This window comes from Postia placenta, assembly GCF_002117355.1.
Source record: "Postia placenta MAD-698-R-SB12 unplaced genomic scaffold POSPLAscaffold_8, whole genome shotgun sequence".
In the NCBI taxonomy this organism is placed as follows: Eukaryota; Fungi; Basidiomycota; class Agaricomycetes; order Polyporales; family Adustoporiaceae; genus Rhodonia; species Rhodonia placenta.
In genome coordinates this window covers 1,802,953-1,824,040 of record NW_020169839.1, presented here as the reverse complement: position 1 = coordinate 1,824,040, position 21,088 = coordinate 1,802,953, and the positions used below count along the sequence as shown (strand labels likewise).

Here is a 21,088-nt window from a genome sequence, read left to right as displayed (position 1 = left end):
CAGCCCCTGCCGCGAACGGAAGCAGTACTGAGCACGGCATGGCAACGACCAGGCACGAACGCTGAAAGTGGCAATCTGGGTCACATTTTGGTCGCATGCATCGGCACAAACCAAAGATCATGCGGGCAAGGGCGCAGAAGCGCATGGAGCGTGTGTGCGTATGCCGACACCTGGTTATTATGCCGGTCGACAATGCGATAGACGCATATGGTGAAGAGGAATGCGCCAGCAAAGAACGGCAGTAGGAGAGTCCCGCAAATCGATAAAGATATCAAACGTTGGGAAGTGCAAATCCCGAAGCCGGAGAACGCACCAATGGAGATGGACCACGGTCTCGAGCGGTACATAGAGCAGTGCGCCATGCGATCGCTGTGCGATTGGATTAGGAACAGAGCCGCCGATTACCTTTACACTCTGGCACTCGTTCCGCGCATGGGTATTTGCCCTCGGATGATTATGTGGAGCATGCGGCAACTTGGAAACTTAAGGCTCATAAGAGGCAGCATTCCAAAAGGCAATCTGGTACGAAAGTAAATCAGATACCCGCGGAAGATCACACCGCGTGCACAACAGCCGCGCCATAGCACATTATCGATGCCTATATCAATTGACTGGACGTACCGGGGCTTCAGCAATTGCGGATACAGGAAGTTGTAGTGCTTCTATCTACCGCGCCTCTATGTGCGATGCTGACTGTTCGGTAGTCCTCAGTTCGCGTGTTAATCGAGGTGAGTAATACCGGCATTGTTCCGGTCGCTGTTTTGATCGACCCCTTGATTCCCGATCCAACAATTCTGGAAGCTGGCTTTGTCGTTCTCTATGTCCACGGCGCTGTGGCGACAAGTGAATAGAGGTGAATGAAGGCAAGCAGATAACCAACTGTTACGCTGGGTGGCGCTATTCCTGTGATCGTTTCAGGTTTGAGGATGCAGTGGTATCCGCATTCGGATCGTGGCCGTTCGCAAAGAGGAGAATATTCCATGGTGTTCAACGTTACACGCAATACCATCAATGTTGGATTGCATCATCGCGAAGTCGAGCCGTGGGATTGCCATTCTCGCGTGATACATCTGCGAGCTTCACAATGCCGCTTAGCAGAATCAGAGCGTACATTCGCAGGGCTAGGATCTGCATCCGCTACTGAAGCTGTTAATACAATTGAGATGATGGTGACGTGGTGGAGCGCTGTTCCACCACTTCAAGTCAGTTTGACAATGACGCCTCCGAAATCCTTCTCTAGGGTATGTAGCTGCTGATAGCACTGCAGAGGCGTGTCATTCGGCTTGAGCAAGTCGAGGCCTGCCACCGCCAAGTTTTGCATGTCCCAGCAAGAAATAAGTTGCAAGAACCCTTCATGGGACATGCGGAACCCGCCGCTATGCAGCGCGCTTGGGATCAGGGACATGCACCGGGCTCGGTTCAAGCTCTTTTAGGGACCTTGTAAATCCCCAAATAATTTTGGAGACATCTTAATATTTACTTATTTGATGCCCGCCATTGAGATATATAAAAGCGCAGTTCTACGAGCTGTAGCATGTCTGAAATAGACACTGGAGTACTCAGCCACCGCTTCGCGCGTCGGTCACGTGGCCCTTCCCGAATAAGGTTTGCGTCTCCCACGTCGATCTAAAGGGCCCATCGTTTGATGCTTGGTGCGAGGGCGCAATAAATACCTCGTCTATGTAGTCAACCCTGAAATGTACCTGTCCGTGCTTAATGCCTCTGATGCGGGCGCTTCTATGATTGAGTGAGTTTGGGGGTCGGTGATGGTGACTGGGGGCCATTCGGAATGGGCGAGCAAAATCAACCAAGTTTGGTCTTGTTTGTAGGACTACGACAACTTCGGGAGCCTCTTTGTACAGTACTACGCGTTGGTGACAGAGCTCAGACAAACGCCGTATAGCTTTGTCGGCGTGGCCCACAGCTTGACTATGTTATGTCTCATCTTACGTTCTCGTGTGTCATCAATCTGATTGTGTCCATGCACGGGATTTGCTTTATATAACACAGGTACTACGCCCCGCATCCGAGCCGCAAGACTAGGGCCGGTTATAACTGCCTCGATAGCAAAGATTTTCAGTGCTTTGAACTAAATTTGCTTTCGTTATCGTGGTCGTAGACAAGCTCGGATATACTACCAAAGGACGCCAGCTTATCTTTGAATATAGTGATATCGGCATCTGTCTTCTTGCCGTAAAGCTACCACTTTGAGTTAATGAAATAGAAGAATGCATAAGGGGTATATCTACAGGAGCATCTCGAAGGAGATTTCCATTACGCTCCCTTGAGCAAACCAGGCAAGAGCCATGGCTTCCGCGAAGCTGTGGAGGAGATTCATCCGAGCATTAGAGGTCGAGGATCATAGAGGCCATGAAGCGCAAATATCATTTACCGAATCGTTCCTCTCGGTAAATTTCATGAATGCTATATGCCAAGCCTCAGCTGATTTCCACCACAGAATGACGATCTCCTTCCCGTACCAGTCGGGAAGCGTACATGGGCTGCGTGGAACTTTGTCTCTTTGTAGGCCTTTTGATCACTTCTCAGTAAGGCGTTTTTGATAACATTGACCAATTACCTGACGTAGCTGGGTCGCTGACTCCTTCAACATCAATACGTAAGACGAACATGCCACGATGCCTCGCTTTGGCTTATCATATCTTTGTAGATGGATGATCGCATCCTCTATGATCCAGCTCGGCCTTTCGTGGTGGCAAGCGTGGATTTGTGTATGGATAGGCTACGGCATCACCGCCCCTTTCCTTGTATTGAATGCCCGACCGGGTGCGGTGTTCCACATTACATTCCCTGTGGTCGCTCGCGCTAGCTTTGGTCTTTGGGGTAGCTTGTGGTGTGTCCTCAACCGGGCGGCAATGGCGTGGTAAGTCATAAAGCAGTATAGTGACCTCTTTATTCTGACCATCATCGAGCATTTGGTATGGTGTACAGGCAAGCATAGGTGGTGATTGCGTGCTCGTTATGCTCCGAGCAATGTGGCCAAGTGTCAATAACATCCGTGAGTAGGTTGAGTGCGTGCTTGCGTCGCTTCCATCCTAATGTCATGAACAGCCAATTCAATGCCTGAGTCATCCGGAACAAATACACGAGACTTTATGTGCTTCCTTTTATTCTGGATTATCTCCCTTCCTGCCATATGGTTGCCGATCCATAAAGTGTACGTAAGTCGCAGTATCTCATGCACTTATTTCATTTCCTGAACGTCTAGCCAGACGGCACCTGTTCACAGTAAAGGCGATCGTCGTCTCCATAGCCGGTATCGTGTTTTTCATTTGGTGCATCGTCAAAGCCCGTGGCGTGGGTCCGATCGTGCACCAACCTGCGCAAATACACGGCTCCCAGTTGGGCTGGGCAATCGTTGTCAGCTGTATGGCATGTGTGAATGGCATGATCACTCTTATAACGTGCGAATTGTTCATTGCACGTTGACAAATGATGGGCTCACTTGATTTCTCATTAACAGCAACGCTCCGGATTTCGCGTCTCGTTCAACGAAGCCGTCAGACGCACTCTTACCACAACTGATTTCACTTCCTCTCGATTTTGGTGTTATTTGTTTTGTCGGTATAATTGTCAGCTCATCGTCACAAGCTATCTACGGGGAAGTCGTCTGGTCGCCCGTTGATCTACTCAATATGTTCCTGGATAACACTCCGTCACATGCGACGCGGTTCGGGGTGCTGTAAATATCTTTTGCAATGCGCCACTTAGACTAACAATAAAAAGCAGGTGTGGTTTATTGCTGTCGCCTTTATAATTGCTCAGGTGTGTCGCTAATGTCCACGTCCGCGTATGCATGGTAACAAGGGGTTTCAATCATCAAATAGATGGGGTAAGACGCCAGTGTCTCACCACTATAAACCGCACCATTGATTTATGCCTGTAGAACCAATTTGACGGCAAATTCTGTCAGTGCCGGTTGTGATCTCACTGCACTTTTCCCTCGCTTCATCGTGCGTCATTCAATCGAATACATTGCACGTGTGGATGAATTGATATTGCAGAACATCCGTCGCGGAGGTTACATTGCTGCCATTGTCGGCCTGTGCATGCTTCCGTGGAACCTGTTAAAGAGTAGCAACAACTTCACGACATATCTTTCGGCATATGCTGTATTCCTCAGCTCTATAGCAGGAGTTATGGTAAGTGAATCCGCATATTCGTCGAGTCGTATACCCTAACGTAATGACGTAGCTTGCGGATTACTACGTCGTTCACAAGGGGCAATATCGCGTCAGTGACTTATATGACGCCAAGAAGGATGGATGGTACTACTATTCTTATGGTTTCAACATAAGGTTAGTATTGCAATCTCTGTCTTACGAGGGGATGTCCAACTTTTGAATGAAGAGCCTACGTCGCCTACGTTGCTGGGATATTGATCAATGTGGTAGGCTTCGCAGGCGCAAGCAAGTCTAATCCTTATTTCTACAATTACTTCAACTAACAAATCAATATGAAGCTGGACAAACCGTGCCAGTAGCAGCTACGCGCATCTACGATCTTTCGTTCTTTACTGGAATGGGTACTGCTGGGCTAGTCTACTGCGTGTTGAACAGGATCTTCCCTGCGCGCGGAGCCGCCAAGAATTTCGAAGAAGTGGACCTGTCTGCCTATGCCACTAACGAATCGGACGCGTATTACGATCACAACAACGATATGAAGGATCATGTTGATGGCATACAGCTTTCCGTATGAAAGAATTGTAAGTTTCACGTGCCTGTATTTCTGCGGGTCATCCAGCTAGCGTACTGTTGCTGAACGCCCAACAGCCACCTTAGTCCCGATTAGCCTCTGCAATTCTTGGTCAATGTGATTATTGTAGAATTTTCGGTTGTCGGTGGTGACACACCTTGCTGTACCCGATGCGCGTTGTCTACACAATATCAATCTAGTCCATCCGCGCAATCTCTAAAGAAGTCTCAGTCAGATGAAGTAACCCAGGATACAGAAGATGACGGACGTGTACTCGGTGATGTGAGCAGTGTGTGTTTTCTTCCGCTAGAGCTCCATCAGCGTCGACCCAGCGCAATAATGAGAAGGTCGGAACAACACTGAGTATGTAGGCTGGGGAGAGATGACCGTCATAGATCGCATTCTTTCGGCTTCAAGGTTGGAACGGTGTGGTCCAACGGCCAAAGGCTCTCGCGTACAGGTGCTGCAATAGACCCATGTTCGAGGAATCCGCCAGAAGCCCTACACAACGAAGGTCGTGACTGTTTGACACTTACTCTCACATGAACCGCTTCCAATGGTCGCGTGTCTTTACTACTGCTCTTCGACGGCTTCCATGAATGTATAGTGACTCGAATGGCAGGTCAGCTGCGATCATGAAGCGGTCGTGCGCCGACCGATGTTGGAACATTGGTCAAAGCCGAGGCCCACTTGGTCAGACGCTTGCACAGGTATTCGCAGCCATCTCCGTGAAGAGTGGAGACTGGAGGATCATGGCATCAACAAGTGATCTGGAGATGAACACTTTTTTGTGGTGTACCTGGCATATTGGAATGCCCTGTGGGGTGATATTGCGGTCTTCCTCTCGCTTCGCTTTGTATCACAAGGTGAATATCAACTGCCAGCGTCTGAGAACCGGATCATGAGAGGCCCCTCCTGGCTATGAGACTTTGATGCTGTGACTCGATTCGGCACTACAACCTCCATCCTTCAGTGATTCGATGGTCTGGCCTGTTCCTTGGATCCAAATTCCAAATCCGATACATTGACGTAGGTCGTGACATTGGTGTGTCTGGTGAGGTCATAGTCAGAATGTATATAAGGCCGTATTTTCGTTCAACATCGCATCGTTACCCAGTTTCCTACAGCTAAAAAGGTCAGTAGAGTACCTCTGCTAGCCTTGAGAGACTCACTCTCGGCTCATAGCAGTTATAACAAGATAGCCCACAATGAATGCTGTTGTCGGTAACAGAATTGCGGCTCTCGTCGCAAACGGCCGCATGAGGGATGAAGGAGACGTCAACGGTGTCTGGAACACGTACGCGTCTCTCACTACTAGTATTGTGTCTGCTAACTAGACTGTGCCACGACGTATGATTAGCATTTTGAACCTGTACTTCCCTAATCATGCCCTCGACTTCGTGGCCGCCCCCGAGGTGCCTCCCACTGCCGGTGGAAGCGACAGGGTCGACTTGCTCATCCGCCACTACACATATGCCGGGAACAATACCCATGTCATCGACGATGTCCCCGTACTCCTGTTTGAAGGCAAAAGGGCCACAGGCGACAACTTCGACGAAGTCCGCAGTCAGCTGGTGCGCTACCTCGACAGCCCGGGCAAACAGTACGACACGTGCTGGGCGATCGGCGCCCGGGGAACACAAGTCAAGTTCTATCGCTATGTGCACAACAGGCGCGATCCCAAGATGCGGCCGTGGAAGGTCAGCAACCGCGGAGTGCCCGAGGAGGTGGACATAGACTCGCGGGACTCGTATGTCTTCGAGGTCACGCAGTGGAATGACGCCGACCACACGAAATCGTTCGTGCCGATCATCGAGTATATGAAGGCCCATCCCAAGGCGCCCGCGACGTAAAGTCGACCTGGGAGAGTATTGTCAGCCGATAGCTTCATGCAGTTGATATGAGTTGTGTATGATTATGTGAAAGATACGATGTAACTGTACCAATAGCCATCAGCGAAAAAGATACTTCAATGTGACTTTCAATGGAGGGATAGTGTGAGCGATGCTGCGCAGCGAACAGACAGACGCCGCCAAGAGCGCTCGTTGACATTAGAAGCGCCTCGCTGTATCCGGTGACATCCTAGCGACGGTACCAGAGCTGCATTGCTTCGAGGAGTGTCCCGTTAGGAGGATCAGATGCATGATGAATCAAGCGTAGTGCAGTGGCGATCGCGCTTGAACATGATCTTATGAGTTGATGACATTGTATGAAAGAAGTGAAATGTGGACCGAATGTCTGCACTTCACAAAGATTATTTGACCTCATGCGCAGGAGCATTGTGATCAAATAAGTAGACCACATACCCAACACTGTGAGCACCCATAACGGTGTTAAGTTGAGGACGGTCATGTCTTTTGGCTCAGCGAAAGGACTGCTTAAGTGAATTAAGGCACATACATGATGGCGTCCGTGAACCACCGGAGTAGCGATTTGTATCGGACGTTTGAAGTTGACCATTGGCAGCATCGGTCGGAATGAAGGCTAGGGAAACGCGCGGAGGTGTCGTCGCTGTGATATAAGAGGAGGAGTCAGTTGAGTAGACGCACCATTCGACAATCACTCTCCCAACTCGCACTCACTGCAAACTTTGCTAGTGTAAGTCGTTGTATGGCTTCGTTGGGAGAGCGCACTAATCAGCAACCTTTAAATAGTACAAGATGAACCAGGTGTTGGCTAATAGGATCTCTGCTCTGATTGGAAAAGACCACATGGATACCGAGGGCCAAGTGAATGGCGTGTGGAATGCGTATGCTCGTCTCTGTTCTCTTCATAGTGTACCGATGATTGATCTGGGGCACCTTTGCAGAGTGTTGGGCCTGTACCTGCCCACAAACAATTTGAATAACGTCATCTCGCCTGAGGGCTCGATCGTCGGCGGAGGAAAGGCCGACATCATGATTTCGAACTACACTTACAATGCTGCCAACACCGGTATCACTCAGTCATACCCCGTTCTTCTTTTGGAGGGGAAGGGTGTGGGCGGGGACAACTTCGACGCGATCAAGGCGCAGCTCCGCAGCTACCTCGATGACTCCGGCTTCGATCGCTGCTGGGCAATCGGCGCGCGTGGCCAGAAGATGAAGTTCTGGCGCTATATCCGCGACCGTTCGGAGGACAAGATGCGCCCGCTGAGAAACACGGGAGAGAGAGTGGTCGAGGCGTCCACTGACTCGACTAACGAATACATTCTCGACATCACAGACTTCAACCCCCCGGATGCAGCCAAGGCCTACGTTCCGATCCTCGATTATATCAGGGACCATCCTGATGCCCCTGCCGGCCCGCTGTAATGAAGCTGCAGAGGGGACATGGCTTGGGCATTGATAAGGGACGAGATGATGTTGTAGTACGACGTACCAGTATTGGAATATAGCATGAGCACCGCGGAAGGGAGCGGTCATAATCTCGGACTTGGCCTAAATATGAATTTGAGACACAGGGAATGCAGCCAGTGAGTCTTTGAGTCGGGTAGAGGCCTTCAAATAAGTATCACCTTACTACACTCACTAAACTTAATAGTCCAGTGGTCATCGAACAATGTGATACTAAATGACAGGAGCATCGCTTTCATGCTGGGCTAGCCTCCAGTTCGTGATTTTGACCTTGAAGCCTGAAGGTATGTAGAGACTTATTTAAACAAGGTTCTTGATCAACGTGCTGTATGAGCTGTTATGGGCGTACTCTGATGCATAACGGGACATACAGTACTCACACGACTCCGACATTTCAAACTCCTGCCCACGTGGCGCCGTTGAATAGCTCTGACTCTAACCGCGACTTGCCAATTCAAGCGTGCTCAAACCGCTCCCTAGCTAAATCATTCAAGTTCGAGACTCTTTCATTCATCAACCGCTGCACGCGGATATTTTGAGCTGGGTCATCTTCGCTTTTCCTATAGGCTTTTGTTTTCTAGATTAAGCTCCGTCGACGAGGTCCAGATCAACCACGTGTGTTAAGCCTGGTCGCCTTGACTTTCGACGTGGGTCACCCACCTCGAAAGTCAATGTGGTTGTGCATACCTATGCCGAATAGCTGTTGGCAGTCAGCAGAAAGATTGAACTTGTACACTCACTGACACCCACTACCCCGAAAGCTAGACCGTCACACAGCGCAGGTACCCAATCGCACTTCGGTGGGAGATAGGAGCAAGCATGGGGTAAGTACTATTCGGTATCGTGCTCGCTGTTTGCTTCATAGGCGACGAGAGCGAACGGTCCGCGTTGGGCTCAGATAAGTAGCGTCGATGGGACGCAGGCGCTCGTCAGCATTTGACACACGCGAAGAGGATTCTGAAGAGTAATTTCAGAATCCTCTTCGCGGTTGCCAATTCTGCTGAGCGGAGTATACTGTGCAAGACGTGCTTTACGCCCCGTAGTCAAAGCATCTTGACATATATCTTGATCCCTGCCAGAGAACACAGGAGATTTGCCGTAGTCAGAAATTTTAGCGAGCCCCAATTTGATGTATGCCAGAATGATCTACCACTGTGTTTGTGTGTGCGCGTGTTGTTGCGAAGAACTAAAGCTTAAGTGCATCACATCCGGGTGCAAAGACTCGGGGAGGCAAAAGTATTCAAGCGCACACCAGGCGATCAGATGAACGGTGCGGATTCTGAAACCGGATAACAACAGAGTATGCTCGCAGAGACGGAGAGGAGACCACTAATACAGCACGTAAATGTAAATATACGGAGGGATGGGAGCGCAGACCACGCTGGCATGAGCATATGGACAGTCCAAGACGAAAGGATCTCCCAGCATAACCACTAGTAACAAGACAGAGATACAGTCTAGTCGACATCCATTCTTGCCTGACCACCGCGGCCGCCACCACGCCGCCCGCGGCCTCGTCCACGGCCTCGTCCGCCCCGTGCTGGTCGTTGCGTGTATTCGGACGGGTTCATCCCCGGCGGTGCGACGAGTACGGTCGCGCGGGAGTCTTTTGCAAGGATGTCGTCGGAGCGGAGTTTTCTGTTGGCGTGCACGACAAATTAAGTGTTGAGCCATGGGCTCCTGACGCCAGGAACTCACGATCCGCTGGAGCCATCGTCCCCCATGAGCACGTCGACGCTATCGTCCGGCACGGAGGCACCCATGATGCGCCCGCCCAGGGTAGCATTCACGCCGCCAACGACCTTGACCTCGAGCAAGCGGCCGTCCGCCGGCTGTCCGTGGAACTTTGTGACCGCCGCCTGAGCGTCCTGCTCGTGCTTGAACGTAATGCGGACAATCGGCGGGTCAGCACGCGACGTGAGCACCGCGTTGGTGATGGGCCCGCATCGCTTGAAGATCGCCTGCAAGCGGGGCGTCTCAGCACACAATAGCACCCGCAGACAATAAGAGAGGGACACGCACCTCGACATCAGCAGCGCTCGTGCCGTTCGCCAGCCCGCCGACCTGCACGACGTTCCCCCGCCCACTCGCACCCTTTATCGACAGCCCCTTCTCCCCCAGCGCCTCTCGCAGCGCGCGGTCTGCCCCCGTAAAGTTCATCTTGGGCACGCCCGCCGACGCGGACGAGAGCCGCGCACTGAGCGAGCCGCTGTCTGCTCCCGGCCCGCGGAACAGATCGTGTTCCCATGTGCTGTTGACGTCGCCCTTCGGTGGGCGTTGGTTCCGGTTCTATGCGAGAGAGGTGGAGTGTGAGGAGGACGAAGCGCGGGACCTCAGGAGAAGCGGCGCACGTATGGGCTTCCGCCAGCGCGATGGCCGCGGTTGCGCACGGGACCGACTGAGCCATTGGCGGGGAGAGAGATGCGTTCGAGAAGAGAGGCTGTCATAGCGGTGGGGAAGGAAAGAGGCGATGGTAGCAGTTCAAGTCGGACGCCGTGCAAGACTCATTGTGGCACAGCCAAAAACCGACGCTATGTTGACGTCTGTTTGCGAAGCGCTAATGTCTGATTACATCAGCCATCAGGCGCCCTGGATATCCTGCCAAGTTAATTGTTGCTTGTTCCGAATTATTCAGTCTGATTCAACAACAAATCATCGCCCACTGATTTCCACTGGAAAGACAGACAACGCGTACACATTGGTATATATATACATGGTTTGCATTCGACCGGAACATGCAGTTGGTCTACTAGAGCACTCCAGGTCCAGATCTACCATGGCGTCAGCCAGCATGTAGGACTTGAGCGATTACACCCGCACTTGTTTGTTCTGCAGTTGGCAAAGGATCAGCAGTGACGCCCTCGACTTCAAGGCAGCCGGCTCCTAGCCGGCGGAAGGCAGATATGGCATAGAGCAGATGCGCGGCATTCAGAAGCGTCACGCCAGTAACCACGACCCCGGGCACGACCCAGCGCGCAGGGCTCATCAGCGCAGGCTCAATATCAAGCGCCTTGGCCCATAGGTATACAAGCGACGCGGCGATGGCGCAGATGGACGCCCTGCACGAAGAACGGTGAACAAAGAGAACGACGGGGCATCACAATTGTGTGCGCGCACCACAGGAGCCATGCCACGGGAGCGGCGAGCAGCGCTGCAGGCGACACGCACAGGCGTTCGCCGTCCTGTCCAGTGTCTATGAGGTGAGGCCAAGCGTGGCAGCGGGAGCGCCGAGGACGTGACGTACTCGGATCCACCGGCGCCCTCGCGCGAGCGGCACCATGTCCTTGAAGTGAGGGACGAACGCTACAGCGGCCGCGAGGCTGTGTAGTGCGTCGATCAGGGCGATCAGGGCGAGCGTGCATGCGATGGGGTCGCCCGAGAGAGCAGCGATTTGAGAGAAGGTGGCGATGCCGCTGTCCAAGACAACGGGTATGTGAGAGGTGACGCCAGTTTCGCAGGCAGGGCTGATGCCACTCACGTCAGGAGCACGCCGGACAGAATACCGACGAGCTCGAGTTCGTTCAGGATGCGAGTGTGGAAAGCAGACCATTGAGCTTGTGCGGTGTTCGGCGCGGCGGCCTCGAGACCTTGTGTATCGTGGATAGCCATCGCGCTGCGGATATGTGCGTAACGGGCACCGTGAATGCGAACTGGGTAGCAGCACAGGAAGATGTCGGTGTACAGCGTAGAGGCGACTTGCAGGATGATCTGCGACATCTCGCTTGTAATGCCACAGACGCTGTACAGGAGAGCATTCGCTAGTCGGGACGTAGTCGCACGGAAGGATGTCCAGCTGGGAGGGATGGCAGGTAGAGCGTCGTTAACCTGGAGTTGAAAGCCGGACGCGTCAGGCGGAGCAGTAGTCGGAGGAGAGCCAGGCATTGTGATAATCAGCGACTTCTGAGCTCCTCTACCAAGTGCCAGCAAGCGGGGAGTTGTGGGTATGTGTGATCATAGCATGGTTACATACAAGAATACTTATACTCTTCCGTGAGGGAACTCGGACAAGCGGATAAGCGATGCCATTGGAATTGGACGGGACTGGACGCTGCTCACAGTGGCAGAGATCAAGGACGTTGGGGCTTAGTGGAGTCGGCGGTCGGTGGAGACCACTGGGCTCTGTGTTCCATTAAGTTGTGTGGATGAGATCTGATGAATGTCAGGAGACCCCAAACATGGCACAGGACGACATTCATAGCGGCGCATGAGTTCAATGTAGTTCGAGGGAGCGATTGAGGTTGATACTACAGCATACTGGCAATATCCCTGTGACACCGAAAATAAAATCGGAAAGTGTCGTTAACGAGGAAGCCTCATTCGTCGAGCATGGTTTCATCGCAGCACTGTAGACGAATGATTATTTGTCAACCCTGTCCTATGACGGAATGCCGACCGTATCAGCTTGAATAAGGACTCTAGACCTTCGAGTCAATGGATCCACACAGACGTGCTCCACTTCCCGTAGTACGGCGGATGTACGTATACTCACGTCCCGTAACGCTTGTTGCGCTCGCACAATATGTCATCGCATAGCCTGAGGCCTAGAGGAGTGAGCGGTGGGGCATACCTGGAGGGGCGGTGCAATGACGTGTTCAACTTGAGTTGCGTCAAATGCGGGCCGTTCACGTTAGACGTTGAACACCCTTCACCGCTGTTGGCCATCTGCTCAGTATGTGGGAGTGTGTCCTCCAAGTATCCACGCACTGAATGAGCTTCGCGAGGCCAGCGCTCACTGAGTACTGTGCAAGCAAACTTGGAGGAGCAAATCGACGTTCGCCCTACATGGTCCCGATCGCGGAGGCATTTGGTTTGATGGCCGGAAATCAAGGCGCCTGTATTCTGGCCCGGTTGATCCTGTCCAGTGTCACCACGTATACACAACTGCCCGTCTTGTGCATTCATCGATACGTTTCAGTTCGTCTTGTAAAAGTTAAAACACACCTACCAAGAACGACACGATCGTACGCGGACGGTTGAAGAGCTTCCGGGACTTATCAATCTTGAGGTCTGTCGCTGATTTCTGACATGAATGTTTTTCCGCGGGTACGGTGAGCTCTGATTCCACTAGGTCAGCCCGTTTTATACTAAATAGCTTTTCGTGGTTGGCTGGGGAACACCTGAGTCTCACATCTCTATCAGCCTTGTGTGTTCTTCGCTTTCCTGGAGCGAATGCACCTATGCAATTAGGTTGTTAAATCCCATTTTGAGCAGAAGATACGTACGCTCTCTTCAAGCTCTGTTGTACTTCAAATCCACCAGACTAAGATAATTGACTGTGTTGTGACCCTACCAATGTCTCCAAGTGTCCGTTTGGGAAAAGCTGGGAAAGGTCTTCTCCACTGCAGTCGCCGTCGCAGAGGTGACATCTACACTCCGAATTCATTGTGAGCATACTTACTCCTATGAGCAGCTCGGAACAAGACGTTACTCAGCTCACTAGGCTTGTCTCAAATTTTCGAGTTCTGAATTGGCGTTCAGGAGAACATCGGGGACTGCATCAACGCGCTGACAACGATTTTTCGTGCATCAAAATGGTTCTCCTGTCGCCGCAGCTTCATTTTCCGAGACTCACGACGCTACAGCTTCTGTCAAGTGTGCTCATTTTTTTTCGCAGTGTCTACCTTCGCTAGATGAAGGTTGTCTGTCGCATATCTTGGCGCCCGGGATCTCATGTCCGAACTTGACTCCAGCGACGACATCGCTCCCTATTGGAATACTCTGAACAACATGCTCATAACCTGTGCGCGCTGTTATCTCTGTTTATCGTCCTTCTAAATCTCAAAAATACTATTTTGTATATAGAGCCTCAAACTCACTGAGCGCTAGCGCTCTTTGACGCACAAGCACGTCAGGACGCATATAGCGTCCGAGATCAGGACCCGCGACGAAGCAGAACATGCTGACGGCCTGCACGCTCGCGTCGTAGACGTACTCCTCGCTTCTGGCGTACAAATAGTGTCGAAGCACAAGCCGTGGCGCAGGACGCCTCGGAGTTCACTCAGGTACGCTGACGCCTTGGCACCCAGACATACGAAACGTCTGCCGGTGATGCGCCATCGGACTTTGTTTGTGCTTTGTTTGGTATACTGTACAGTCTAGATTCTTCGCCCAGTAGGACGTTCGTACTCGCTGTGTACTCAGGCTTCAGTTTGACCCTCGCGACCGCACTGAAGCCAGTGAGTCCATTCTCGTCCCTTGACACCTTCATGATATTGATGTACCGTAGAATACACTTTGTTCTATACAGGTGCATAATGAGTTCGACTCTTACGGCCGCACTGAAGCCTAATACACTGTGTTCTATACTGACAGACCGTCGCGTCAGCTCGATAGCTCGTTTAACAAATAGATCATCTGCCTGCATCTCAGAAGCTGTGAGAGAGACTTAGGATGATAGTATCGAAGGCACTTGAGCTGCGGGAGCTGATAGAAGATAGTATCATATCCTGCCACTTTCGACATATCGTCGTCGACACTGGTGCAATGTTTGACGCTGCCGATATGGAAGATGAGTACTGCGGGGACCAAATAGATTATAGATACTATGGTTTACCAGTGGATGCCTGGCCAGGTAACACTTCGTCACATCAATGTGACGACGCCGATTCAGAGGTCCGCTCGGCTCACAGGGCCGGGGCCTGAACTTTTGCTCAGTGGGGTGTGGCTCCACGGTGATCGACAGGTCCCTTGTGTAACTCCGCTCGCGTCTGTCGTGGCCATCGTGCTCTCGGGCGTGACATCGCCATCAGATCCCTCGAAAGAAGGGGCTCCTCAACGGCTCATCTGTTCGCTCTGATTCCAGCTGGAGGTGGAAGCAGGCTTACGAAAACATAGGTGTCCATATAATTTCGAGGGCAGGGGAGTGTCCGGTTGTTGCCCATCACAAACCTGGCCATCGAGAGGGGGGGGGGGGGCACCCACTGGTAAACCATAGTAGTATCGAAGGATCACTTGACGTCTGCTTTGGAATCAACATTGGGCTGATGCGGTTAGAGACGGTTGCAGACGGTATGCTTATAAAGCCTAAGATCGTGCTTGAGTACACCATTCAGGAGCTACTCGCAAGTCTCTGAGCTCGCAGCGTGAGTCTTTCATTTGGGACAACAGAACATTTTGCCTTTGCGTTCACTGCACGCTCATATATTTGCCTAGCAACACGCGATGGTAATTCGGACCCCATACGAAATACGTTTCTACTTGACACTGACTATGATTTTACATATCATTGACGAGTTGTTTCAGGGGCGACAGACCAGGAATCCCTGAGCGGCATGGGTTATTCAGGATTCACTCACCCCTGCGGATGGTGTCCGCGGTATAATTCCGACAGCACAGTTTGACATTTATATGACAGCATTAAGCTGCTCGGGCCAATTGTTACACTGCTCCACTACTGTACATGGCAACGCACAAAATCGATAGCCTATATGGCATGGCAATGAGAGTAAAACGGTAGATGCAGAAGACCGAGAACGTTGAGTCACAGGTACAAGATATGAACGAAGTACTAGATCTTAGGGAGAAGTGATATTATCGTCATACACCAGTTTTGCGGGCGACCTGTTGGAGACACCGCATCACTACATAATTACGACCGAAAAACACCCGCAATCTGACCTTTGTTCAACACCCTAGACGGACAGACAAGTCAGCAAGCCGCAGGTCAAGAAGCAGAGTTCAACGTGCATTCTCAATCCAGCATATTTGCGCCTTCAGCTCTGTCAGACCGAATGACATAACAATATCGTAATCGAGCACATAGTAGTCGCCATTGGCTCCTTGTCGCGGTTTCTTGGGGACGCATGATGTATCTGCCTCTACAGTACATAATTCCGTGAACATCTCTAATCAACCTCCATGTCAGCAGCCTATGGATGAGCATACAAGACCAATGCATACGGGAATCGGTGTCAAGCCAGCGAGGATTGCTAAATACGCCTCTATAGCAAATGATTGGCTCCGAAACACTGCCGAGGAACAATCGATAGGATGATTCCCGTAGATAAGACTTGGTAAACTCTTTTTCTTCAGAGACCTTGGTGCCCTTGCTCAAGATTTGATAAATGAGCCCGCATAGCTGTATCAGAATGACTTGCCTTCTGTATAATCGTGCAAAATGCTCCACGGACTCCTTGCCGTCCCGATGGAAATGTATATAATTGATCATGGCGTCGCTGGTGCTCTGGGTCGGAAGGAACGTATTGTCTTGTCAAACGTGTTCCGTATGTGAATCTAGCAACTCTGACGGACACGAAATGGTCCAGGTAATACGACAAGGAGCCTTCTGCGACTGCTTTGTTCCTGTCGACAACGTAATGCATAAGTAACGTACAACGGATTCAACTATGCAATCACAGCACATACGTGTGAGAATCCGGACGTGCGAAGTCTAGGCAAGGCGCTTGTGCGAACTCCTTAAGCTGCGAGAACAGCCATGGATTTGCCGCAAAGCCACCAACCAAGAACAGGATCTATGATTATCAAAGTGTGATTGACTCTAAACAAGCGGTCAACAAGATACTTTACGTTGACAGGGGTTTGAGCAGCGGAAAGTTGATTGTGGATTGCATCCTTGATTCTAATGATTGAAGGCTCGAAAAGGGACGACATCTCTGTCCTTTTGCGAGTCAGACGAAAAGAAGCGCATCAAGTGCATAGTGAGGTAACCATACCCTGAAAGTGTCAGTTGACCATTTCGTATGCCATATGCCAAGTCTTTATCACGCATCGAGCCGAATCTGATATAGGATGCCTCCTCGGGACTTTGGAAGACTGGCTTGGCCCCTCGAGAGACGCCCAGATGATACTGCCGCTTGCGTGTGTCTCAATGACGTAAGTACGGGTACAACTGTAGAGATACTTCATGAAGTCTGCGAGTATATCGATGATGGTCTTTCTCTCGGGAAGAGGGGCCATACGACTGTAACGTTGGGCTTCTCTGTCCGAGGGAAGGACCTCCGTCACTGGTCGTAGATGGAGCTTGAACCTGCGATCGAATGAACATCAAATGTGCTAGATCGAATATGATGCAAACATTCTTACCATTCTACCTTCATCCATTCCTCTGTGATCGCCTGATCGACAACCTGTGGAAGTTGTGCTTGTGCGCCAACCGCACGAGCTTCGCCCGCTTGATCGTACCATAGCACAGACGGGATCTTTGAATCGCCAGCGTTCGCTTCTTGTCCGGGAAATCTACATTGCTATGCGATGGACTGATGGACTCACGGTCAACACGATGTGGGTAGGACGTACCGATGCACTCCAAGTGTTTTTGGGATTTCCCCGGGATCCAGGATACTGTAGCTGACGCCGCTAAAGGTGGTACCTATGTCGAAGGCGAGCACCAGCTTCCGGTGGGCACCGAGATATGGTTTCCTCGCTACCATGGCGCGGCGCACTGGATAGAGATAAAGAATAACGAACGATGCTGCCGCGATGGTGCTTTCAAAATCCCTGTGACCAGTGACTTACCACAAGCGCTATGTGACATTGATTTGCAACGTGCTCTCCTTGCGCTCTCATCGATATCAACTGAGACCTGGTAGTCCACAGCTAAACAGCTTATATATGACCTGAAGCCTATCATCATACACAAAAGCACAACTGATCGCAACTCGTACCTCATTGGGTGCGGAAGAAACATTCAGTGAGCACAATGCACTCACCCATTTGAGTCGCATATATACCGACCGTGGGTGCTCAGTGCTCCCAGCGCTGGCTGTAATAAAATCTTGGATGGTGCCGGGACCTCAACAAACTGCGGAGAGCAGTCCTACGGGAGTCAATCGCCAGACCATAGACCTCAGGGAGGAGAATGCGAGGCTTAGAAAGGAGAGAAATGAGCTGAAGGAATGGAAACAATATGCCGAGGGGGATATCGCCAGACAAAGAAGCAATTTGGACCAAGTAATGGCGGAAAACAGCCACCGGCAAATGTCCCATGAGGCACAGATCGCCAAGTTGCAGCAGGACCACACTTCTGCTTTAGTATCACTACAGATGCAGTACAGGGAGATGCATGCTCATTGTGTGCGCGAGGTGGAGGTTGCCCAGACCACCATAGCGACTCAGGCCCGTAACATCAACGGTCTCCAGCGCGCACTAGACGCCATCACTATGGAACGTGATAATGCCACTGCGCTCTTGCAAACGAGGACGGAGGAGTTGCGAGGGGCGGATGCATATCTTTCAAAGACGGACTCTGTACCTGAAGCGCAGGTGCGCCGGATGGTGGAGCAGCTGAACGCCGAGATATTCTAGACCGCCGCGCTCATCGCGGACAAATGCGCACCCCATCTCGGCCAGAACGTGTCACAACAAGGAGCACACGATCAGGCCACGGTGCAACGAATGGCAGGTGTCATCGGTGAGAAGATGACTGGCGTCCTGCAACCGACTCCGGGTCGAGAGGATCCAATATCGATCCAACTCGCGTTGCAGGCGTGCTTGGTCGTACATACGCGACACATTATACAAAAATGGGGTTCGGGAGCATCCGAGACCAACCGGGCGTTGCAGTGCGCTTGGGAGTCTCTATATCACGCAGGTACGTTGCGTTGCGTTAGCTTGTACGACCGAGCGATGTTTTAACGTTCCGTCACGTGCCAACCAGAGACGCAGACAGTTGCGGGACGATGGCGCGCATTGACGCGGCGGTACCTTAGACAGGGCATCGCTACAGATGGAATAGCCTTGTCAAGTTCATACACATCACGACTTGCAACCGACTGCGCCGTCATCCTTGAAATCGCAGGGATGCCTCGCGATCTCCGCGACGGGATCGAAGCGAAGTGCAGTAGCAGACTGAGCAAGATCGTCGATCTTGCTCTCGGCCTCCAGACCGCTATCGGAGAAGACGTCATCACATGCGAGCTCGATATACTCACCGCCAAAGACGGAGCACAGTATGACCCCAGGAGCATGGAGGACGAATATCGCCGACCGGGCGATGCACCAGAGGCTTCGCGCGTCCTCTGCGTGATTGGGATGGGTCTCAGCCGTAGAGAGAAGGTAGTCGGGCGCGGAGGGATCGCTAAATGGTACGACTCCATTCTGCTGCTGCTGAAGTCGAAAATTACGTCGGACATCATCCTTGACCAATTGTGAGCCCGGCTGTCAGAATGCGTGGGAACATGTTTGAGCATCCGCTCACCTTCCTCACAATCTTGGTACAGTCTCTTGGATGTTCCGCTTGTATAATGTTCCGCGAGTCCACTTCATATACATCATGTAACCATCTACCTCAGGGGATGGTTCGTATGACCGTTCGTGATCAACAGCGACGACAACCCTCTCTTGACGTGATCAAGACCAAGGCAACATACAAGTCAGTCGGTCGTAACCGCGCATTATATTCAAGCGAGGAACGCCAGTCGACACAGAGAGCATCGTCGAACCAGTCCAAATGTCGTGTAGATCCACCCTTACCTGCCGCACCTGCGCCCGCCATGGTCATCAGCAGAGTTCGTGAAATGAGCGTGACAGCCAGGCTTGGTGTTTCGTGCGTTCATTCGCTCTCCTGGATGAGAGCAAGGATCATTCTGTCGCGTGACACGTTAACACCGCAGCATGGTTGCCTTACACATAGGTGGACGAACCTGTAGAGGTAGTAGAAAAAGCTGAGGAGATAAAAGCCAAGCTTGATGAAGCTCTCTTTCTTGTGGTTTGGGAGGGTGCGGAAAATCTCGGTCGCATCGTACATATGATTCTTGTTCCGGATTCTGCAGAGGGTATGAACTTGGATATCGGCGACAGCAAGGAGGCGACATACTTATTGACATTGAAAACGAGCAATGGCGCGTTGAGCAGGAAGGCCGTCCACTGACCCGACAGTAGGAATAGAGTCGCCAGGAACGCGTGCGCTATGTTCTCCGGGAGGACAAACTGCAGGCGGGGGACACAATGTGAGCACAGCGACCCATCCGGCCATAGCGCACAAGACTGCCGACGAATACCTGGTTAAGCTTGTTACAAAGATCTATTGGGTTGATATAGTCGCATTCGAGGTCGGAGAACATGATGATCTGCATCATGCGCATGGGGTTCAGTGGCTGCAAACATCACGAGGAATAGCTGGAACGCACGAAAAAGACCATCGTAAACAGCAGCCCAGCAGCCATGAGTACCGAGAAAAGGAATAGCCATCCTGTCGATTCCACAACAATTTGGTTGATATAGCAAGAATTGAAGAGAGGCAAAACATAGTCAGTCCACGTCGGCCTGCCGCATGATAGGCCGCACCTGCGCCGCCCATTATAGTCGCTTTTTGGGATTGTCCTGGGACGAGATGGGTGTAGAATCACAACAAGGTGGCAAGAATAAGGGCACAAGCAACTCGCTGGCAGCGGAAAGGAGACAACGTGCAGGCAACGGGTGACGTTCCACTCAAATTCGCAGCGAGCGGATATTGGGGCTGACGCGGCGTGACGTCGTGACATGTGGCTCAAGGCGCCGGACGTCACGCATGATGATGATGATGATGATGAAATCTACATTTATATCCCGCAACAAGCAAACATATAGTGCTAAGACGCGGCGGGCGCCGGCCCGCGAAATGCGGGCGGCGGCACCCCTGTCGTGTGAGGTATCTACGGGGTCGTATAGTAGAGCGCATGAAGTAATGTACGGATGCCAATGAAGGGTATGAGTGTATAGAGAGAGCGCGGTGCAATCGCACTGTCCGAGACATCCAACGCGCGTAGGTACGGGGAGCAAGGACAGATGAAAAGAAGGAAAGGAAAAAAGGAGGAAAAGAAAGCCAAACTCCTCCCGAGTCGGCAAGCCATCGTCTTCTACCGAGGGCCCCAGCCGGAATAGCACCCCCGGTGCACGCGGTGGTGGTCGCAGATGGGGAAGGGGAGGACGCGGGGGGGCGAGGAGCAACCCGCCGTGCAGCGGGCTGCGGGCACTGCTCACGCCTCGGCAGTACATGTGGCTCAACACAGAAAGGACCAACATGAGGTCGATGATGACTATACGGACGAGCTGAGTTCGCTACCAAAGCGCCCAGAGAAGCTTCTAAAAACACACCCACAATG

General features: G+C 51.8%; 9 protein-coding genes across 9 annotated transcripts; 5 read left to right on the top strand and 4 right to left on the bottom strand.

Moving 5' to 3' along the window:
- Positions 1 to 207: 207 nt before the first annotated feature.
- POSPLADRAFT_1144532 (hypothetical protein) lies at positions 208 to 1,444 on the top strand (the record flags this gene model as incomplete). Its single annotated transcript, XM_024485704.1, has 4 exons — positions 208 to 353; positions 712 to 728; positions 919 to 1,241; positions 1,268 to 1,444. 4 exons carry the CDS (start codon positions 208 to 210, stop codon positions 1,442 to 1,444), a joined length of 663 nt encoding a protein of 220 aa, XP_024338634.1.
- Positions 1,445 to 2,306: 862 nt separating this feature from the next.
- On the top strand, positions 2,307 to 4,716 carry POSPLADRAFT_1047088 (hypothetical protein; the record flags this gene model as incomplete). The annotated part of the gene is made up of 13 exons (XM_024479204.1): positions 2,307 to 2,408; positions 2,459 to 2,523; positions 2,588 to 2,617; positions 2,669 to 2,881; positions 2,931 to 3,016; positions 3,070 to 3,175; positions 3,231 to 3,378; positions 3,748 to 3,783; positions 3,846 to 3,850; positions 3,905 to 3,971; positions 4,023 to 4,160; positions 4,213 to 4,316; positions 4,578 to 4,716. The coding sequence occupies 13 exons, from the start codon at positions 2,307 to 2,309 to the stop codon at positions 4,714 to 4,716; spliced, it is 1,239 nt and encodes a 412-aa protein (XP_024338633.1).
- A 1,113-nt stretch (positions 4,717 to 5,829) lies between these two features.
- Positions 5,830 to 6,698, top strand: POSPLADRAFT_1040212 (hypothetical protein). The gene is made up of 3 exons (XM_024477700.1): positions 5,830 to 5,848; positions 5,902 to 6,010; positions 6,074 to 6,698. The coding sequence occupies exons 2-3, from the start codon at positions 5,922 to 5,924 to the stop codon at positions 6,564 to 6,566; spliced, it is 582 nt and encodes a 193-aa protein (XP_024338632.1). The 5' UTR covers positions 5,830 to 5,848; positions 5,902 to 5,921; the 3' UTR covers positions 6,567 to 6,698.
- A 912-nt stretch (positions 6,699 to 7,610) lies between these two features.
- POSPLADRAFT_1047086 (hypothetical protein) lies at positions 7,611 to 8,006 on the top strand (the record flags this gene model as incomplete). Its single annotated transcript, XM_024479203.1, has 1 exon — positions 7,611 to 8,006. One exon carries the CDS (start codon positions 7,611 to 7,613, stop codon positions 8,004 to 8,006), a length of 396 nt encoding a protein of 131 aa, XP_024338631.1.
- Positions 8,007 to 9,544: 1,538 nt separating this feature from the next.
- Positions 9,545 to 10,528, bottom strand: POSPLADRAFT_1040211 (hypothetical protein). Its single transcript, XM_024477699.1, has 3 exons — positions 10,400 to 10,528; positions 10,071 to 10,337; positions 9,545 to 10,009 (listed from the first exon to the last, which is right to left on the bottom strand). The coding sequence occupies exons 1-3, from the start codon at positions 10,493 to 10,495 to the stop codon at positions 9,743 to 9,745; spliced, it is 630 nt and encodes a 209-aa protein (XP_024338630.1). The 5' UTR covers positions 10,496 to 10,528; the 3' UTR covers positions 9,545 to 9,742.
- Positions 10,529 to 10,830: 302 nt separating this feature from the next.
- Positions 10,831 to 14,301, bottom strand: POSPLADRAFT_1144246 (hypothetical protein; the record flags this gene model as incomplete). Its single annotated transcript, XM_024485680.1, has 13 exons — positions 10,831 to 11,107; positions 11,166 to 11,230; positions 11,293 to 11,461; positions 11,527 to 11,958; positions 12,538 to 12,615; positions 12,753 to 12,780; positions 12,990 to 13,132; positions 13,177 to 13,223; positions 13,271 to 13,292; positions 13,339 to 13,414; positions 13,670 to 13,786; positions 13,865 to 13,989; positions 14,081 to 14,301. 13 exons carry the CDS (start codon positions 14,299 to 14,301, stop codon positions 10,831 to 10,833), a joined length of 1,800 nt encoding a protein of 599 aa, XP_024338629.1.
- A 2,429-nt stretch (positions 14,302 to 16,730) lies between these two features.
- On the bottom strand, positions 16,731 to 17,437 carry POSPLADRAFT_1144636 (hypothetical protein; the record flags this gene model as incomplete). The annotated part of the gene is made up of 4 exons (XM_024485720.1): positions 16,731 to 17,034; positions 17,091 to 17,169; positions 17,190 to 17,251; positions 17,304 to 17,437. 4 exons carry the CDS (start codon positions 17,435 to 17,437, stop codon positions 16,731 to 16,733), a joined length of 579 nt encoding a protein of 192 aa, XP_024338628.1.
- A 547-nt stretch (positions 17,438 to 17,984) lies between these two features.
- On the top strand, positions 17,985 to 19,310 carry POSPLADRAFT_1074679 (hypothetical protein; the record flags this gene model as incomplete). The annotated part of the gene is made up of 3 exons (XM_024482734.1): positions 17,985 to 18,269; positions 18,312 to 18,597; positions 18,664 to 19,310. The coding sequence occupies 3 exons, from the start codon at positions 17,985 to 17,987 to the stop codon at positions 19,155 to 19,157; spliced, it is 1,065 nt and encodes a 354-aa protein (XP_024338627.1). The 3' UTR covers positions 19,158 to 19,310.
- A 64-nt stretch (positions 19,311 to 19,374) lies between these two features.
- Positions 19,375 to 20,414, bottom strand: POSPLADRAFT_1170448 (hypothetical protein). Its single transcript, XM_024488099.1, has 6 exons — positions 20,292 to 20,414; positions 20,135 to 20,196; positions 20,006 to 20,074; positions 19,822 to 19,934; positions 19,649 to 19,771; positions 19,375 to 19,591 (listed from the first exon to the last, which is right to left on the bottom strand). Exons 1-6 carry the CDS (start codon positions 20,302 to 20,304, stop codon positions 19,558 to 19,560), a joined length of 414 nt encoding a protein of 137 aa, XP_024338626.1. The 5' UTR covers positions 20,305 to 20,414; the 3' UTR covers positions 19,375 to 19,557.
- Between the last annotated feature and the right edge of the window lie 674 nt (positions 20,415 to 21,088).

Excerpts from the sequence above, each read along its gene's own strand:
- POSPLADRAFT_1040212 (XM_024477700.1), top strand. The coding sequence starts at position 5,922 with ATGAATGCTGTTGTCGGTAACAGAATTGCGGCTCTCGTCGCAAACGGC. Across the intron at positions 6,011-6,073 it reads GTCAACGGTGTCTGGAACAC|CATTTTGAACCTGTACTTCC; the intron begins GTACGCGTCTCT and ends ACGTATGATTAG.
- POSPLADRAFT_1040211 (XM_024477699.1), bottom strand. The coding sequence starts at position 10,495 with ATGACAGCCTCTCTTCTCGAACGCATCTCTCTCCCCGCCAATGGCTCA. Across the intron at positions 10,338-10,399 it reads GCGCTGGCGGAAGCCCATAC|AACCGGAACCAACGCCCACC; the intron begins GTGCGCCGCTTC and ends TCTCTCGCATAG. Across the intron at positions 10,010-10,070 it reads CGAGCGCTGCTGATGTCGAG|GCGATCTTCAAGCGATGCGG; the intron begins GTGCGTGTCCCT and ends CCCCGCTTGCAG.
- POSPLADRAFT_1170448 (XM_024488099.1), bottom strand. Across the intron at positions 19,935-20,005 it reads TTTGTAACAAGCTTAACCAG|TTTGTCCTCCCGGAGAACAT; the intron begins GTATTCGTCGGC and ends CCCCGCCTGCAG. Across the intron at positions 19,592-19,648 it reads TTTTTCTACTACCTCTACAG|AATGATCCTTGCTCTCATCC; the intron begins GTTCGTCCACCT and ends GTCACGCGACAG.